The following is a 14,043-nucleotide window of genomic DNA, read 5'->3' as shown; positions in this document are numbered from 1 at the left end:
CCATCTCCTGTCGACTCGGCTCTTTTGAGCACCGTCCTCGGCGGCCTATTCTCCGGGCAGGAGACTTGCCTCTCCAGCCCCGGCCTCACCTTCGGGGCTGGCCACACCCATGGACCTCGCGTCCACGGCTCCTCCTCTGCCTCCTCCTCCTTCCGCTCCTGCGGGTGCGGGGTGGGTGGCCTCGCCGGTTGCCACTTCCGGCTTGGCCACTCCCGTGGCCCCGTCATCCTCCTTATCCGCGCGTCCTGCGCCTCCTTCCTGGCCCAATGGCCCCGCCGGGTGGCCCTGCTCTGCTGGCACCTCCGGCGCGCCGCTCTCTGTAGCATTGCAGCACGCCCTGCCGCTGCTTCCGCCCTCCATCGGTGGATTGCTGCTCGGGCCATCTCCTCGGCCAGCCTACTCCTGCCCCTTGCCAGCGCCAGGGTAGTGTCCGCCTTCCGCCGGTCCTGGCTCCTCCTCCGTCTCCTTCTCAGAGCCTGCAGGTCCTGGCTCGGCCGGTGGTCCTCCTCCTCTGTCCTGGCCTTGCCCACCGGGATCGCCGTAACTCCATTGGCCCCCCGGGCCATCACCCGGAGGACCCTCCTCGTTGATTGGAGCCGCTGGACGTCCCATCCTGGCAAATCCAGGATCTCCAGGTCGCTCTCGTCCGAGGAGACCAACGGTGATGCGTGGGATGACGGCGTCTGTGTAGCGTCCATGGTCGTAAAAAAAAAGGAAGAAGGCCGGTCGGTGTCCACCGCTGCCTTTTATAGGCCTGCCGCCTGGAATAGATCCGTTCTTGCGGTTCTTTCGTCTATGTCCATGCTCCCGTTGTGGGTCTCCTCCTTGACGTAGCACGGCGATCACCGGCGAAATGAAATTTGTTACTACATATGGCCCGTCGTATCTCGGCGCTAGCTTCGCCGCAAAACCTTCGGCCGCTTTAGATAGATGGTGTTCTTTCGCCCACACTATGTCGCCGATCTTCGGGCCGCCTCCTCAGATTGTAGTGCCGAGCTAGCTCCTGCGCCGCGCGCTCCATGTTTCTCCGCACCAGCTCGAACACTTCTTTTAATTTTTCCGCATTTTCTGAGGGAGTGGCTTGGGCTTCTCCTGTCCCCAATGCCCCCTGGTCGAAAATTGCTTTCGGCATTCTTGGCTCTCTGCCTTGGGTGATGAAGCACGGAGAGTATCCCGTGGAGTCCGACACGCTCGAGTTCACCGCCAGCATCAATTCTGGCCAGTGCTCGTCCCACGTCCTTTGGTCTTTTCCTGCAAACTGGGCGATCATCGTCTTCACCGTCCGGTTTGCCCTTTCCGTCGGGTTTTCCTGAGGCGTGTATGGTGCGGTGAACTGGTGGCGAAATCCGAGCTCCTCGAGGAATTTTTTTGAAGCTCCGGCTGGTGAATTGAACACCATTGTCCGTCACCATTACCTTTGGCACCCCGTACCTAGCGATGATCCTTTCACGAATTGCCTTCTGCAGCTTCTCTGTTGTGGCTTTTCGCATTGGGACCATTTCTGTCCATTTTGAGAACCGATCGATCATCACTAGTAGCATGGTGTTCCCATGCTTGGACCTCGGCAACGGTCCCACGAAGTCTACACATACCGTCGCCCACGGCTCCTCTTGGACCTGTGTTAACATTTTCCCCGCGGCCTGCATCTGGCTCGGTTTATAGCGCAAGCATGTCTCGCATTTCCTGACATATTTCCTCACGTCCCTCTGCATCCCTGGCCAGAAGTACCTTGCTGCTACCTTCGCACTCGTCTTCCTTCCGCCTAAATGACCCGCTTTTGGTGCGTCGTGGTTCTCCTTCAGCACCTGTTGCCTCATGTTCATCGGCACACATAATTTCCATGATGCCACTTCTTTGCTCCCGGCTCTGTGTGGAACGTGTCGGTAGATCAAACCTGCCTCCTCGACGTATTCCGGATACTTCTGTGGGTTTTCCTGCATCTTCTTTTTCAGTGAGCCTATCCAAACGCATTCCGCGTCTTCGGTTGCTGTGGCACTCCTCAGCTTCTCCACAATCGGCTGGCAGGAAAGTGCATCCGCGACTACGTTCAGCTTGCCTTTTCTGTAGCTGATAATGTTATCGTACCGTTATGCCAGCACTGGATCCTCTGCTAAACGCGACTTTAACTTCTCAAACGGCTCTTGGTGTCTGGCCGTCCACTCCCACTTTGTTCCCTTTCGTAGGAGATCGTTCAAAGGCTTTGCGACCCCAGCGAAATCGGGAACGAACCGTCGATACAACGACGCCATCCCTATGAACTGCCGTACTCTTTTCACGTTTGTCGGTGGTTCCAATTCCGTGATCGCTGAAACTTTTCCCGGATCCATACCAATTCCTTGACTCGTTATCCGGTGGCCCAGGTACAACAGCTCTTCCCTGAAGAAGTGGCACTTATCTGTGTTTATCCTTAAGTTTGCCACCCTCAGTCTTCGGAAAACTTCCCTTAAATTTGCCATGTGCTCCTCCCTCGTGCGCCCGATCACTATTATATCGTCCTGGTACGCGAATGCGTGGGGAGCCATGTCCGGGCCTATGACCTGGTCTAGAGCCCTTTGAAAAGTTGCCGAAGCCGAGTGTAGTCCGAACGGCATCACCTTCCACTGGTACAGACCTTTTCCTGGTACAGTAAAGGCCGTGTATTTCCGGCTCTCTTCCTCAAGGGGGATTTGCCAATAGCCATCCTTAAGGTCGAGACTGCTGAAAAATTTTGCCTCCCTCAATTGCTCCAAAATGAAATTTATTCTTGGAATCGGGTACGCATCTTTCACTGACTTTGCGTTTATCTGCCGAAAGTCTACGCACATCCTCCACTGACCCGTCTTTTTCTTCACCATGACAATGGGTGAGCTGTAGGCACTGTTTGAAGGTTCGATGCATCCCTTCTCCAGCAGTTCTTCCACCTTTCCATTGATTTCCCCCTGTATTTTGGGGTTCTTTGGGTAATATCTTTGTTTAATTGGGATGTCGTCCTTCATTGTGATTTTATGCTGGGTTATGTTTGAACAACCCTTCTGATTTGTGAACGCCGCCAGCTCTTCTTCGATGAACTTTCTGTCCCGCTCGCGCTCCCATTCCTCCGAGGGTCCCGCTATGGCTATGGACAGCCTATCCTCCAGGCATCCGCTCCATCTTTCTCTTCTCGGAATCGTGACTTGGTGGCCTGCGCAGTTGATTGTTGTGCCGAATTCTGCGAGGATATCCCATCCAAGCACCGCGCTGTCTCCCATGCCTGGCAACACTATCATATTTAAATCCTTTTTCTTGTTGCCAAAGCTTACAGTTGTTAGGAGTACCATTTGAGTCTCTATGTGGCTCCCGTTGGCCAACTTTACCAGTCTCCTTGCTTTTTTTCGTTCTTCGGCAATTCCCGGGTCCTCTGCTAGCTTTTCTGAAATGAAGCTGGCCGTTGCCCCGGTGTCCACCATGGCCCTCATTTCTGCTCCTCCGACCTTGATGACTGCCGCCAATTGCTGATCGTCTCCTGTTAATCCTCCAACTAGTTCTGAGAGGCAGCACCTCGCGATCTCCGCCTTCCTCTCTATGGCTGGGATCGCTGCACGTTTCCCGCTCTTTGGCAGCATTCCGTGCTTCTCACCCCTACTGCGCCGCACATCCTGCAGAACAAAATTCTGGGGTTCCTGCACCCGCTGGCCCAATGGCCCTTGCCTCCGCATCTGTTGCACGCCTGTGCTGGGTTTTCTACGTGTCCCTGTCCAGGCGTCGCTGCCCGCTGCATACTCGGATGCCTTTGGATTTGGTTTGCTGCCCATTGTTGGTTCGGCTGTTGTTGCCTTGGGCCTGCCCATTGCTGGCTCGGCTGCTGTTGCTGTGGCATTTGGCGATGCTCCTCAGGCTGCCATCTCTGCCCCCATCCCGGTCCTGGATGGCTCTGTTGCTCCGGTGGTTTATGGTGCAACTCCTCCTTTGGCCATCTCCTGTCTACCGCTGGGGACTGTCTATTGAAGACCTCCTCTTCCAAAGCCAGCTCCTCGAATTCTTCGGCTAGACCCATGACCTCCTCGAGTGATGCACATGCGTAGGGTCTTATGAACATTTTCATGCGTGGCATGCAGTTCTCCACGAGCCTATCGATGACCTCCTTTGTGGACTTTCCTAACGGCTTCATTAGCGCCTGAAGGTCCACCATGTACTCTTTGAAAGGCTCTCCTCGCTGTTGCTTCCGCTGCTTTACCTGGTCTGCCAGTTTCTCGAAGTATCCTTTTGGCAGGAAAAAGGCCTCGAAGCTCCTTCTGAACTCCTTCTATGTGGGCCACTCCTCGTCGTTCATTAGGAACCATTTTTGCGCTCTGCCTTGGAGTAGTTCGGGCATCGCTCGCGGGATTGTGTTTATATCCATCCCGTATGTTTTGGCAGACCATGCTACTCGGTCCACGAACTCGAGAGGATCCCCTGTTCCGTCGAATCGGAACGACCACTCTCGGACTTGTCTCGCCACCTTCGCATAGTCCACTTGTACCGGGACTGGCTTCGGCACTTGTGGCTCCATGCTCCTCATGCTCTTTATTTCTGGCACTGCCAGACTTTGGATGAGCTTTTCCGATTCACTCACCGCTCTCTGCCTCGGCGTGGTCCTCTGCGCGAACTTCTCCTCGAATCCCCGCGCGACCACCATCACTTCATCCTCCTTTTTTTCGTCGGCCCACCTTGCCACCAGTGCCCTCATGATCTCCACGGTTCCATCCGCTGCGAGACCGAGCTCTCTGCACACTTCGCACAACTCTTCTTTGCGAAGCGCATAGATCCAGTTTTTCCTCCCCATCTTGAAGCAGTGTTACTCCTTGAGTCTAAAGCAATCACGTAGTTTGGGCGCCAGGTGTAACGAACTGTTTTGCTATGTTTTGCTCGCAACAAACGCCGCGGCTAGCTCACAGAGGTTGAGGGTACGTTCCACCGAATTTATTGATTCGACGTGATTGCCCGAGCCCAGAAATGACACGGTATTGCTTCTTTTCAAATAAATCCCCTTTATTGTAATTAATTTACAAAGCAATAAAGAGAATCTCACCGGCTGTCTGGCTCAGCCGACCGACCGCTCGCCCTCCCGTCGATCTCCGATCCCCGCTCCGGGTGGGTGCCAATACGAACGTCCTCCCAAAGCTTGCGCCCGGCAGGTCGTGCGGTCTTGGTGCCTGGCGCCGAAACGGCTCTCGGTTCCCTTCGTTCGGACTCACGGACTCTGGGTGCGGGGCCTGTGTTGCTGCTTGTCGTCTTCTGCTGCCGCTGCCTGTCCATCGCTGCTGCTCCCTCGTCGTCGCTGCTCTACGGTTGCCGCTGCTCCCTCGTCGTCGCTGCTGTGCTGCTGCCACTGCTCCCTCGTCGTCGCTGCTCTCCTGTTGCCGCTGCTCCCTCGTCGTCGCCTCTGCCGTTGCTGTTTCTCCGTTTGGGGTGCCGCGGACTCGGAACCTTTGGCTTGCCTGGATTTGCCCTTTCGCCGTGGCCGGCACCTAATCCGTGTTAACAGACCGAGTGGCTCACCTCCCAGGCATACGCCGGGCAGGATATGCTCCTCGCTGCTTAGCGGCCGGATCAGGGCACGAAGGGCCTTCCTACCCTACAGGACACGCCCCCGGTCGCGTTCGCCACTCGCCTCCAAACACCTGCGTGCCAACGCCCCGCAGGATCTATGATAGGCCAGAGGTTTGGGCGTTGCGTCTCCTTTGACTCCAGGTGGTCCGCTGTGCATACGCTCCAGCGCCTGGATCAGGATTCTCTTGACTTCCCGGGGAGTCCCTGCCTGGTTTCACTATTGGGCTTGAGTTCCCGGGTTGGCTATCCCTCGCGTTACAGGATCACACCTGGATCGAACGGTCAGGAGCAGACAAGGCGTACGCCAGGCTGATCCGTCGTTGCCGCCACTACACCAGGATACCTGTCGTGTCCGGGAATAACTCCACCCGACTCTTTTACCCTTGGGCCTCAGCTTTGCCGCGGATCCTTGATCCTTTTCCCCTGACTCCTTGCTCGATTCGATGCGCGTACCGCCGCCGGACTTACCCACAGGGGGTCCTTAAACTATTTTCGTATATCCTTGCTCACTCGCTTTAATAGCCCGCACTGAAGACTGTCGGACTTACCCACGGGGGGTCCTTCAGCCTGTACTCCTAACTCTTCAAGGAAGCTTTCCAACTTGAATGGCAGACTTACCCACGGGGGGTCTCTCACTCACTCTCCCAGCTTCCCTAGAAGACTCGGCCCCGATTCGCTCCAGGGGCCCTCCTTATATAGTGCCAGAGGCGCCCGTTAATCCTTGCGAATCTACTTCCTGCCGTTAATCCTCCGCTCCTTCACTTTCTCCGTTAGCTTTCACCAATCCCGCCGTCTTTCTATCGGCGGGCTTTCTTTGTTGTCCCTCCCCCGATTGCCCCGCTTGGGCCTCCGATCCGCATTATTTCTGTGCCGGTCATCGGACTTCGTCCCGATACCCCGCGATCCCCCCCTGGACATTCAAATGCATTTCTGTGTTTTTGTGCATTTTGTAAACACAGCTGCGCGGTCGCCGGCCGCTTCGTTCCCCGCCGTCCCCGCTGTTTCCTATGACCTTCGAGCGCGGCCGCGGACCCGGCCCTTCGACCCGGCCGGGTCCGTTACGTTCCACGGTGATTCCTCTTTCGCCCTCTTCCGTGCGCGACGCCGTGCTGGTTCCCCCGCCCCCGCTGCTGCCCCCGCATGCCGTCTGCCCTTGATACCTTTCTCTTCTTCCGTATTTCTAAACACAGCAGCGCTGGCCCATCCGACGCTGCAGTGCTGAACCAAAATTGTGTCTGTACCAAGTCCCATCTTTTTAACCTAATAAACAGCAAAGTTATGCCAATTCCGATCGTTCAGTTATATGGCAGCTATAGGATATATTCGGCCGATCCTTATGAAATTTGACAAATCAGTAATAAGTAATAAGTCCCATCTTTCTAATTTAAAAAACACCAAAGTTATGCCAATTCCGATCGTTCTATGACAGCTACAGGATATAGTCGACCGATCCCGTTCCGACTTATATACTGCCTGCAAAGGAAAGAAGGATGTGTGCAAAGTTTCAACTCGATAGCTTTAAAACTAAGAGACTAGTTTGCGTAGAAACAGACAGACAGACAGACGGACATGCTCATATCAACTCAAGAGGTGATCCTGATGAAGAATATATATACTTTATAGAGTCGGAGATGTTTCCTTCACAGCGTTGCACACTTTTGACCAAAATTATAATACCCTCTGCAAGGGTATAAAAATGCTCAACATTGAAAATGAATTGAGTGGAATAGAATGCAGAGACGAAAATAAATGAATGAGTGAGTGCGGGTGTGTAGGTCTTACTCGCACAATATTCGGGGGATGCAATTCATTCAAATGAATTGAATGAGTGAGAGTTAATGGTTCCATTCAAATTATTTCGAATGCATTCATGAATGTACAATACAACTATGCATGTTTTCGTTAATTTTTTGACTCTAAAATAAAAACAGTAGAAAAGTGGAGGCATGTCAATGTTATTTGTTTTGGTAATATTCATTATTTTTTCGTATATTCAATAGATTTTTGCTTTTGATGAAAAATGTCGGCCTGTCAATCAGTAATCTATAAACAGATTAATGTTTTGCTGAATGTTACTAAAATCAAAATTTCTAAATAGGTATTTAAAATTAAATTTTTATTAGCGAAATATTTTAGAGAAGGATTTGTCACAACATACCTTGATAGATTGCTTGTCAGTTTTTTCAGTAATTTTTCGTCCTTTGCCCAAGTAATAAAGTTTGAAAAGTTATTTTCCAAGTCTTTTCCAGTAATATTATGTGTATTGGTGCTACTGATTGAATTTAATTCTTTAGATGTCCCGTTATGTAAAATTTTTGCAATAGGATTGGGAGATTCATGTGTCTTAATGATGTTGAAACGTTCCTTTTCAAAAAAATTGCGCGACACTTGACATTGAAGATCTACTGTGCTTCCTGATTTATAGTAGCGGTCCCCAATATCCCTTTCATTTTCGTCGATTATTCTGAGGGGTGGTTCTAAAAAGCCAATCGTCTATTAATAAAATCAATACAATTTTAACTGAATTTCCTACCCAATATAGTTAAATTTGTGGTAAAAAATCGTGGTGGATGCGTAGAAACCTGACACATATAAATTCCAGCATCTTCTCTCTGCGTTGGATTAATCAATAGACGCCAATTGTTAGGGTACTGATATTTTACTTGAATCCTTGGATCTCCACTATAGGTAATGTTTCCAACAGTAAGGAGGGATACCTTTTCGGCTGTGCGTCTTATCCACATCACCTAAAATTCATTTAAGCGAATAATGAAACTTTACATATAAAAGAAATATATTTTTCTTTACTAAATTAAATATATATTTTATACTGCAATATATATTTTATATATATTTAATTGTATATACATATATATATATTTAATAGCGTTATAAAACTATTCTTTGGTTTATTAAAAATAATGTTAATTTAGAGACTGTAAAAATATAAAAACCCTGAAAGAAAAATTCGATTTTATTCTTCTTGGTTCCTATCGAGTCACAGTACCTATTCACTCGTAACAGTTTCATCCGCACATCAGTAACCTTCAAACACTCCTGATATGCCATATTTAAAAAAAAAAACAAGAAAGGAAAGCAAACTTCGGGCGGAGCCGAAGTTTATATACCCTTGCAGTTGAGTCGCAGTCCGATAGGTGGCGCCACGCATCTTATATTATTAGATATATAGGGGATCGTATATAGTCGGCCGATCCTTATGAAATTTGGCATATTGAATTATTTTGCCCAAAGAGTAATCTGTACCAAGTCCCATCTATCTAACATAAAAAACACCAAAGTTATGCCAATTCCGAAGGGATTGCAAGGGTACAAAAATAATACACATGGATCTTAAAATATGAACAGCTATTACTGAATCGGACTACTTAAAAATAAAATATGTATGGCACATACATTTTTTTTCTATTAATAAATAAAATTCTAGAACAAACGATCAATTTAATTATATCTTTTTTTCGGATAATGCCAGATTTCACTCGCAGGAATTGGAAAGTTACAGATACTGTCAGACTGTGTAATCCCCTATGCTGTGAATGAAACTCAATTGATTTAGATCAACTCAGATGTCAGGAGGATATGTGCCTAATGATTAGCATCGACACCCTAGTGCAAATCACTAAGGGGCAACTGGAATCAATGCTAGGTCAACTAGATAAAATGCACTCAAAAAAGGCGCCAGAGATTAAATTACAATTAATTTAAAATTTAATTGGAAAGATTCTGCTTCATAGATGTGTGGAAAAGCTTCAGCTAACAGAAGAGCTTTAGCTCTCCACAAAAAAAAAACAAATCAATGTTGGCAACAACAACAGGACGAACGTTAGCTCTCGACATCAAGAAATATCGTTTACTTTACTATTCGCACTCCATAGGTAACAGAACCACGCTCTCTTCAGTGCAACTATAGTTGTTTGGCCGAAATTATGGGGGTACGGAGTGGGGGGACGCCTGAAAGGGATCCGACGCCCGCGTAGCAACAGCAGAAATCCAGGATCAAGAAGGATCGAGTGGGGTAAGAAAGAGAACCCGCCAACGGATGTGTGGCGTGTTGCTGAAAAGGAGGATTAACGGCGGGAACCGAATAAAGATGAATTAACGGTGGGAATCAAATCAAGGAGGGATAACGGAAGCCTCTGGCGCTATATAAGAAGAACCACTGGAGCGATTCGTGACCGAGTCCTTTAGGGAAGCTGGTAGTGTTGAGTTCGAGGACTTTGTAGAGTCTGACAATCAAGCAAGAAAGTTTCCTTGAAAGAACTAGGAGTAGTAGGCTGAAGTAAGTCCGTGAGTAAGTCCGACAATCTCACTCAATAAAATCGAGTACGAGAGGATCCGTGATCCGTGGCGCGAGGACCCTCGTGGGGAAAACCGGCAGCCTTCGATTCGAGCACTAATATAGAATCAAGTGCGGAAGGATCCGTGGTCCGTAATCTGAAGCCTAGAGTAAACGAGTCGGGTTGTACCATTTCCCAGTCACAGCAGCTAACCTGGTGCCTAAATGTAGAAACGGACCGGTCTGACGTATCCCTTGCATCATGGCCGCAACGGCCAGGCCTAATCCTGCAAAGAAAAGGGTGACCAGCTCGGGAACTCAAATCTAACAAAGAAACCTATCGGGGAGAACACGGTCTAGTCCGGAGACTCCCAATCTTAACACCAAAGATAGTTGGATGTAAGAGGCCCTGCTGGTAATCCTGATAGCGGGAACAGCAGACTAAGGAGGTTTTGTTTGATGTAATACAGAAATGGTATTAAGTAATGAAATGTGTTTATATTTGAAACTAAGTTTATTTTAGAGAAAGTGCACCTTATAAATGTTGCAGAGTTTTAATTGTTGTGGTATCAGATAAATGATCAGATAATTTGAATAAGAAATGGGTTTTACGTAGTAGAAAGTAGTGTAGCTTGATTCATGTTGCTTAGTCAGCCAATCTTGAAATCGGTTGCTTTTATCCGTCAATAGGTTACTTTAGGTCAAGCTCGAAGATAATAAGGTCAGTAAACTATTTCTGATTCTAGCATTGCTGTATTTGACCTGTTGCTTCGATCAAACAGTTAGGTAAGCTACCTTTAAACCACATCTTGGGCATCTATCTCTGAGTTCATCAACCCAGCTTCAGTCTGTTGCATTTGTGGGTTGCACGTGGCATCACGTGCTGGGCATCCTAGAGGATGGAGCTCTCGCACTCCGGGAACTAGTCCTCTTCTTCGTGGTCAAAGCGCTTTAAGTTTTGTCGATCAGGATTTCCTGCTAGGCTGCAAGCGTTATCTCCCTGGTCTCTTCCCTTGATGTTGCTTTGAGGATACCATCCGCTCCTTCGTAACGGAAACGGAAGCGAACGTCGTTTATCTCCTTGAGCTCTCGTGCTCGTTCCTTTAGCCATTCCCGCAATGACCAGGATGGCGTCGTCAGAGACCTGAAGCTGGACGCAATTCTGATGGCTCCTAGTCTGTAGGCGGCATCTACCCCTCCTATAACTGGGCGTATTCATTGCCTCTGCCCAGATGGGAGCGGGGTACAGAACCTGCGCTGAGGCAACGCTTATTAGAAAGCTTTCTCTTTTCTGTCTCGGGCCTCTGGTATTCAGGAGGATTCTGACGAGGTAGTCCGCCGAGTTGAAGGTATTCCAAATGTCCAAGGTGACGATTAGCCAATACTTTTTTGCACCACCTTTCCACCTGGATCCGGCTATGACGTGCTTGGCAACGCTGACGACGGCAGCTATGGCATACACAATTGATCCTCCCTTCTAAGAACCGGTCTGTGGTAGCCTGACACAGTCTTTCGACAACAAGTCTGTAGACGTTACCCGGCATTGGAAAGTGCTTCCATTTGCTATCTCGTATTGCAAACACGGGTTGGCGTACGTAAGGTCTATGACTGAGCCTGACTACTATCTGCTGAACGTTTGTTGATTGCCCTTGTTCAGCAGTACAAGGTCGAGGGAGGCGAATGTTTCCCTTACGACTCTACCTCGTTGGGTCTCGCGCAGCCCCAGTCCTGCGCCCATGCATTAAAGTACCCGGCAACTAGGACCTCGGAGCGACCTCGTCGGAGAAATTATTTCGAAGACATTTAAAGCTAAGCCTGATGCGAGGTAGCGACTATATATCCACGTGCCACCCATCCTTCCCCTGACGTATCCCTCCGCACTATATACCGAGTGAATAGTTGCGATGTTTGTGACGCAGCTCCAGATCGCCCACATTCTGTAGCGCTATACAGCGGTTAAGGTTTAGCTGAACCACTAGTATCCCTTAAGGGAGTTATGCCCCTAGCGGTTTCAATTGTTCCGCTTCATTACCTTCTTCACCACGTAGCAGACCAGGGTTTTTCAACACTTTCCGGGCAATGCTGGTTAAGGGGCCTGGGCCAGCAACGTTTTGTTATATGCTACCCTTCTGCTTTGCATTAGTATAGCTGGCGTCCACTGGTGGCCGTCTTCTCTTATTTGCCGCCCTCTGTGGGTGACATCTTTTCGGTGAGCGCCTTCTACCGGAAATTCGATCAGGGGTACCCAAAGATAAACCGCTATCGGCAACACTGATCAACGCATTTTACTTGGGTAAATTTGCAACGAGGGAAAACGTTTCCTCCGAAAGAGAGAAAGCCGACAGAAAACTGCGCTTACCCTGTCCTCATTTCCCTAGGATATCCACTGGGGACTCTGGAGCTGACCAGTCGGGAAACGGAGCCTCGAGAACGCCTCCCTTCACCGTCACAGGTGAGCCTAAGTTCCTGTTCTGAAGTATCCACGGAGGTTTTTTTTTCCACCAATGGGCCGGGGAACAGCGCGGTCACTGGGGCGCTATGAGACACACGTCCGTCTCGTCGTACCCTAAATAAAATGCGACAAAACTTTCAGCACTGTCTGCGTTCGATGGAACTAGGTTTTTTTGTTTTACATCATATATTGCTAACTTCTTTAAAACCTTATTCAGTTTACTTGTGACCTTGGAAGGTCACACTAAACATTTTCAGGGTAAACACTTTTTGTCGTAAAAGTAAACACTATTCAATGTGCAATTGGGGTTGTGATTTAATCATATGCTTTTGTGAACAACCGATGCATATAAGGTAATTTATATACAAAAAGGAAGGATGCTTGTATCAGTATAATGGAAAAAGAATGCTAGTGCTGTAAAAAATCATTTTATCTTTAACATCGGACATTTCTTTCACAATTTTCCTCCCGGTGCTCTTCTCGTAAATAAACAGCGCCGGACAGCTAGGGGGTATCTATGCCCTTGCGGTACATATGAGGCGCCTGTGTTTCCGCCTCTAATAAGTAGCCTCACACTTTCCCTACTTCCACACAATATACCGGATATAGAACACAGGCCGAAAAGTTCCAACTTTTTTTTTCCTCCACCCCTGAACCTTGGCTCCCCTGAACCAAAGTTCAAAACAAAAATTGGTTCTATCACTCACAGTTTCCGCGGTACACCTAAGAGAATAAATTGTTCAAATTTTACCATATATTGAATTATGTAGGCCGTGTAATGGCTATGACCATCATTGTTTCTAGTACATATCATTTGTGATGTATGTGTATCGACGAAAATTAAAAAATGGTATCTTGCAGTTACCATATCTTTGGAATACTCATCCAAAGTTCAAATCACCGATTTTCAACATTAATTTTTGGTCTTCTATGATTTTTCCCCAAACATTTTCCTATGGAAGATTTTTATTTTCTTAATGAAATCAGTAGATCATACCATGTTTTAATTTGGGATTTAAGGGAAAATTCGAAATAATTTTATTGAATTTATTATTGGTGGTTAAACAATATTTTCGTCAATTAAATTGGAGTTTTTTCAAAAAGTCATGGCTATCTAAAACTGTTCTATGTTCAAAACGTATTTATTCCAGGTTCAGCTTGTTTAGTAAATCTTTACAGAAAAATGATATGTACTAGAAACAATGATGGTCATCGCCATTACACGGCCTACATAATTCAATATATGGTAAAATTTGATCAATTTCTTCTCTTAGGTGTACCGCGGAAACTGTGGGTGATAGAACCTATGTTTGTTCTGGACTTTAGTTCAGGGGAGCTTAAAGGTTGTGGAGCAGGTGAAATTGTGCATGGAGATTTTTTGCTGTTGGCCTGTGTAATATGCCGGAGTTAGCACATATAGGTCAGCAGGATTTTCTGAAATCGACACAAGGGGATGAATACGCTCACGTAACATTTGATAGGGCCCTTATTTCGAGACTATTCCTTGTAGAAAAACGTGTCCTCAAAAATCCACATCTGTTACATCGAAGCTTTGGAATCTCTCAACTCTATCGATCAGAAGATCAGACATGACATGCTCCAGTAGACGAGGCTTAGCGCGAAAACAGCGTATGCATTTATTTAAACCCCTTGAAACGGTCTTCCTCCCCCAATGGGCCAGTATTGGGAACGGATTTTTGCAATTAGCGCCCGATTGCTAGAGTGCAGGTTCTAAGCATGAAATTGAGTC

At 48.1% G+C, this 14,043-nt stretch overlaps 1 protein-coding gene across 4 annotated transcripts in view; it reads right to left on the bottom strand.

Annotated features, from left to right (window-relative positions):
• Positions 1–14,043, bottom strand: part of LOC6503205 — a 76,709-nt gene that overhangs the window by 17,595 nt on the left and 45,071 nt on the right. For all 4 annotated transcript variants that reach the window (XM_032455962.2, XM_032455963.2, XM_032455964.2 and 1 more), the window contains 2 exons: positions 8,081–8,294; positions 7,706–8,024 (listed from right to left, as the gene is read on the bottom strand). In XM_032455962.2, coding sequence (XP_032311853.1) covers positions 7,706–8,024; positions 8,081–8,294 — 533 coding nt within the window. The remainder of the gene's footprint in view (positions 1–7,705; positions 8,025–8,080; positions 8,295–14,043) is intronic.

The sequence above is a fragment of the Drosophila ananassae genome, chromosome XL (genome assembly GCF_017639315.1).
Source record: "Drosophila ananassae strain 14024-0371.13 chromosome XL, ASM1763931v2, whole genome shotgun sequence".
Lineage (NCBI taxonomy): Eukaryota > Metazoa > Arthropoda > Insecta > Diptera > Drosophilidae > Drosophila > Drosophila ananassae.
The sequence above is the reverse complement of the archived record's forward strand: the minus strand, read 5'-3'. Positions and strand labels throughout refer to the sequence as shown.